This window comes from Haliotis cracherodii, unplaced genomic scaffold (assembly GCF_022045235.1).
Source record: "Haliotis cracherodii isolate W230 unplaced genomic scaffold, xgHalCrac1.p SCAF_15, whole genome shotgun sequence".
In the NCBI taxonomy this organism is placed as follows: Eukaryota; Metazoa; Mollusca; class Gastropoda; order Lepetellida; family Haliotidae; genus Haliotis; species Haliotis cracherodii.
The window spans coordinates 1,822,174-1,828,173 of NW_027266270.1; the positions used below are offsets into that span (position 1 = coordinate 1,822,174).

Sequence of the window (6,000 nt, forward strand, 5' to 3'; positions counted from 1 at the left end):
CTTGGCCGTGACAAACTAGAGCGTATTTCCTTGGCCGTGACAAACTAGAGGGTATTTCCTTGGCAGTGTTAAACTAGAGTGTATTTCCTTGGCAGTGACAAACTAGAGAGTATTTCCTTGGCTGTGTTAAACTAGAGTGTATTTCCTTGGCCGTGACAAACTAGAGAGTATTTCCTTGGCCGTGACAAACTAGAGAGTATTTCCTTGGCTGTGTTAAACTAGAGTGTATTTCCTTGGCAGTGACAAACTAGAGGGTATTTCCTTGGCCGTGACAAACTAGAGAGTATTTCCTTGGCAGTGACAAACTATAGTGTATTTCCTTGGCCGTGTTAAACTAGAGTGTATTTCCTTGGCAGTGACAAACTAGAGCGTATTTCCTTGGCAGTGACAAACTAGAGTGTATTTCCTTGGCAGTGACAAACTAGAGAGTATTTCCTTGGCAGTGACAAACTAGAGAGTATTTCCTTGGCCGTGACAAACTAGAGAGTATTTCCTTGGCAGTGACAAACTAGAGAGTATTTCCTTGGCCATGACAAACTAGAGAGTATTTCCTTGGCAGTGACAAACTAGAGAGTATTTCCTTGGCCGTGACAAACTAGAGCGTATTTCCTTGACAGTGACAAACTAGAGGGTATTTCCTTGGCCGTGACAAACTAGAGAGTATTTCCTTGGCCGTGACAAACTAGAGGGTATTTCCTTGGCCGTGACAAACTAGAGAGTATTTCCTTGGCCGTGACAAACTAGAGAGTATTTCCTTGGCAGTGACTAACTAGAGAGTATTTCCTTGGCAGTGACAAACTAGAGTGTATTTCCTTGGCCGTGACAAACTAGAGAGTATTTCCTTGGCCGTGACAAACTAGAGAGTATTTCCTTGGCCGTGACAAACTAGAGGGTATTTCCTTGGCCGTGACAAACTAGAGAGTATTTCCTTGGCTGTGACAAACTAGAGAGTATTTCCTTGGCAGTGACAAACTAGAGCGTATTTCCTTGACCATGACAAACTAGAGCGTATTTCCTTGGCCGTGACACCAAATAAAAAGAGACAAACATACAGTAATCATAAATGTTCCAAACAAGGAAAGGATATAAATTCAGGACCATGCAGCCCGCTAAGTTCTTTGTCTGTTTGTTAGGGAGCCAAGCAGCTCCTAACGTATATTTTAAGAATCAAACCAAAGTTTCTAGAAGCCAACAGACATCTGAAACAGATATTGTCACCAGTTACGTTGACTTTTAGGTAGCCAAGTGGTGAGTAGGAGATAGATTTAGGCCGCCAATCACAGATTAAAGATGTTGCATTTGGTCACCAAAATGTTTTCTACTTAGAGGGCGGCCATGCATACAGCCACAAGGCTAGCTAACACCTGTTTATAGGCATGTGACCTGTAGGCTGTCAACACCCAGCCAGATACAGTACTGGACTGTAACACAACACACAGTGCTAGTTGAGTGCTGCAGGTGTACTGCCTAAGTCAATCTCACAGTACTATTAGGCACTCACTACAATAGGGTATGGAGTGGTAGGCCATGACCGGTATCAACACATTCTTCAGTAATCTGGGTACACTGAGTGGCTGGTGTGAAATTGAGTTATTTCAAGAGGAGGATGTTTGATTTTCACTTGAAACCACCACCACAGCAATTGATTAAACATGACATATGGCAGTTCTATTTGATGCAGTTACCTACTTCATCAGTTGGAGGCCACTTCCATCCACCAACAATTGATCATTTCTAAAATTACTACAAATTACTGACAATGCTTCCACAGTAATATTGATGAGTAAATTATTAATTATTTAGATGCCAGTATAAGCCTAAGTTATTATTCATTACAAATTATTTTATGGTGAAATAAAAGATCTTTCCAAGAGACTAAGGGTTGCACTTCATATCACACATTTCACTACAAATCCTGATTAACCAAACACCCCCACATGTAGGAATCTGCTATACAACATAAACAGGATTAAATTATTACGTAATCTCATGAATAATACAACAGTAAGTATATATTACTTGCCCAGAGTGATTTACAACTTGCACTACTAAATCAGAGAACAATACAAAAAATTATTCTTAACAATAAAACTTTATCAACTGAAGCATTAGCATGATTAGCCCATGGAAGATGTGCAGAATTGTCAAATGAATAGTCCGGTACTTTATCTGCAGTTGACAAACACAGTTATTTTAACACACAATGCATCTACTACGTTTCAGAGTTAACATTGCCAATTTTCCAACTTGCCCGAGGGCAACTAAATTATATTTTCTCACTTGCCTGGCACTTTATTTCCATGGGTCGGGCAAGTGGGGCATACTAATTGAATACCCTTGTTATATATATATCGGAACATCTCTCTTTAAATATACTAATTGAACACTTGTATTATATTTGAAGAGAGATGTTCTGATAGCTCATTGATTTCTCTATGAATAATGGAACAAAAATATTATTAAAAGCATAAAGACCTGCACAAACTCCAATGAACATGATGAAAGACAATTGATGCTGACCACAATGAAGTACTGCTAAGCTGTGATGTGAGATCGGCTTCCATCAGCACTATGTAAACAAGTCCCTGTTGTATACTGAATAACCTTCCAATCCATGGTAATTTCATCAGAAGTAGTAGCGGTAATTGACAATCATTACTTGCCTATCAGCCTACTGTCCCACACTTGGCCGTCTCTGGGGAGTGTCAGCTGAGAATGGCCCCAAGAGCATCATGGTCGAGTTAGTGGGACTAGCAGGATTATTGTCAAATTTGATAGATATTAAGATTTATCTGTTCTGTGTACATGTGTTGCTATCACACTGTTACCTCATTGCCCTGGGGTAAACACCACAGAAACAGTACTTGAGTACTTTCAACACATATTCACATACAGAATTCTGACTACTAACGAAGAGCAGGCAGGTCTAATATCCTTACCCGGTACATGCCTTAGGGCTGGTGAGAGTGTAAGCTTGGAAAATTCCTATATTTATAGGTTGCCTTTCAAACCAGCAGAACATGAATACAGTTCTGTATTGATTTAATTTATGTCATATTACTGGTAATTTGTTAATTTTTACAAATTGAAATTACTACTATTATGGAATCTGTTAAAGAAATGACTTTGTATCATGACTGATAGCAAAGTGTAACTTGTCAGTATGCATGAACTCTGATGATATACAACCCGATAACTATTTACTCATATTAAGGATTCCATTTTGGTACAAGATCTGTAAATACTTCTTAATAAAACAGGGGCACGGGTGGCCCAGTCGTCTAAGGCGCCGTGATTCGCTGTGCTGAGCTGCGTCCCCAGGGCTTGTCAGAAACCTATGATTGTGGGTTCGAATCCAGATTCGCCCTGATTATGTTTCTACCCGTGCTCGTGGGTTTCACTGTTGTGGTATACGTCTGAGACCTGCATCACTTCGGGCTTTCCTCCCATATTAGCTGACACGCTGTGATATAACTGGAATACTGTTAAAAGCGGCGTTAAACCCAAATCACTCACTCTTAATAAAACAATGATGTGGTTTGAGAGTATGCAAAGCAAAAGATATCCCTGGAGGTTGCACCAATTCAAGCATTAAGGCATAGCGACCATGGCATTATGATTGCTTGGTACAGAAAAGTTTGGCTTCAAGTTTCATCCCTGCTTGCATTCTTAGGAATTTCTGGCTGCCTTCATCATGAATAAAGCTGCAGTGCAACAGTCCTTCCCTTCTATACCTGCTTGGTTTTTTCTCCAGTTGACGTACATGTATTGTGATCCTTTAGGAATGAAATGAAGCTCTCATAGCCACAAGTTCTTCACCTGCTTTTGGCTCATGCTAAACATATCTAAATGTCAACTCATCAAATTACCCAGACACCACATGCAGCATCGCAGAAAGGAATTAATGCCATATATCATATGTGTGAAAACAAGTGGAAATGAATAGCATTTGGACATGCTCAATTCAACAATATTGACATTCGTCAGATGCTTGCTCAAGCATTTTAGATAAAAGTGACAATATCTAATGTTCATTCAATACCTGACACAAGATAGAAAGAACCAACTCAGGTTGTATGTTTTTTCCTCGTATTGAATCAATCAATACCTTTATGATAGTCTACAGAATGTCAGAATAGACATATTATGGTAAATTACTGTAATAATGGTTCCTTGCCATATTTAATTAAATTCATAGAATTTCTCTACTGATTAACATGAAAAGTTTCAGAATCTTTTTTATCTCCTATGTTATCACTGATGATGATATCGATGTCAGTTTTCTTGACTTTTCCATGTTTAAACCTCCACACTTGCACTCGGTCTTAAAAATCTCCACGTTTCCAATTTTTAGTTCGAAGTAAATCAATTGGGGTATTTATGAAGAGCAATAGCATGGATAATCCCTTAATTACACCAATGGGTAGAAATGTGATCACAAAATAAGGAAATGACCTAGCTATAAAGGAAGTAAGACCTGTTTTAATGCATTTCTAAAAACTCCAAACCCTGGACACAAACCAGGAAATGAATACTTTTCAGGTTGCAAGGCGACCCATAGCAGGTGCACAGTATGTAAAAATAACTGCATTTGGTAGTTTAGACTCTGACCTTTACAAAGTCACACATTGATCTGTGGTATTTTTGTCAATGTCATAATCATATTAAACATATTGTGGTAACATGACAGTGAGAATCTGAAACAAACTTAGAAAATTATCTAAAGGATATAAAAGAATAATAATTAAGAAACATTAAGAAAAACTCATAATCATGTCATGTTATCATGGTCATAAATGGAAATGCTTTCCTAAGTACAGGGTGAATGAATGTATGTTATGTTAATACTGTAACCATACGTAACCAACAACCTCAACTTCAAGGCCTGAAATAGACCAGTGGTTGATGGCATAAGAAATGGTTTGTGTTATGTCCAGGGATCATGACACGCAGCCATAACCAATTGACCCCCCGAGTACGTTCATCTGACAGCATAGGTGGCTGATGGCTGAAGCTGCTCTGGAATCCCCTTGAGGACTATTGTGACAGACCCTGTGAATACTTCATCTTTGGTGTGGCGGTTGTAACACAGCAGAGCAGAGGGAAACATACACTTAAGCATGACAGCATCTCGTACATCGTAGACAGTGAAATGTGTTCTAAAGGCATGTTGTCAATGGTAACAGTTCTTAAACTGACATTAGGTACATATCACGAAGTAACATGCTCGTCTGCGTATCACCTGTCAACGATTAATGACATATTTAACGCAAATGCATCCCGTGCCTCCAAAATATTTGCTGAAATTGTTCAATCGGAATCAAAATACTCCATGTCGCATAGAAATGCGTCACGTGCGTCAAATCTGACACCTTTGCAGGTACCTGTGAGTCAGCGCTCGGAAGCAGACAACATCGCAAGATTCACTGCCTCCGTGTAGCACTTCCGATTGACCCCGATTTGGGTCCTGGGGACGCACAACGGACACACAGAGAGTGAAATGTACTTACGGTCTTTCTCGTGATCATATCCAATAATGGCGAAGTAGTCAGCCAACCGAGACATCGCACTATTTCCCAAATATTGCTATCCAGTAACCTCGTCCCATCTTTACGTCGCCATTTTGATTCCCGACTTGACGGCGCACGGCACTGAGCATTTCTTGCGTTTCCGGCATATCTCGGTGAAAGGGAAACAACTCTTGATTTCACTCGACTCATTCCTGGTATCGAAATAATGTTATACAATCCGATTTCAGTTTAAATCGAAGATATTTCTTTAAAATCCTGCCAAGGTTTCAACTTTATTGAACCGTAAACACTTTAATGTGACTTATTATATAGTATTTTTCGCAATATTATTATAGTTATATTATAAGAATTGATAAACATGTTCATGTACAGAATCAATTTCATTATATAAATCAAAAACTCGAAATGAATATGACTTAAATATGTTCATTTCTAAATTCAATATTTTAAACTATTTTAACTCAGCGTC

General features: G+C 38.9%; 1 protein-coding gene across 1 annotated transcript in view; it reads right to left on the bottom strand.

Annotated features, from left to right (window-relative positions):
* LOC139462168 (myotubularin-related protein 13-like) overlaps positions 1–5,623 on the bottom strand; it is a 140,565-nt gene extending 134,942 nt beyond the window's left edge. The window contains exon 1 of the mRNA XM_071243703.1: positions 5,511–5,623. Coding sequence (XP_071099804.1) covers positions 5,511–5,565 — 55 coding nt within the window. The 5' untranslated portion in view covers positions 5,566–5,623. The remainder of the gene's footprint in view (positions 1–5,510) is intronic.
* Between the last annotated feature and the right edge of the window lie 377 nt (positions 5,624–6,000).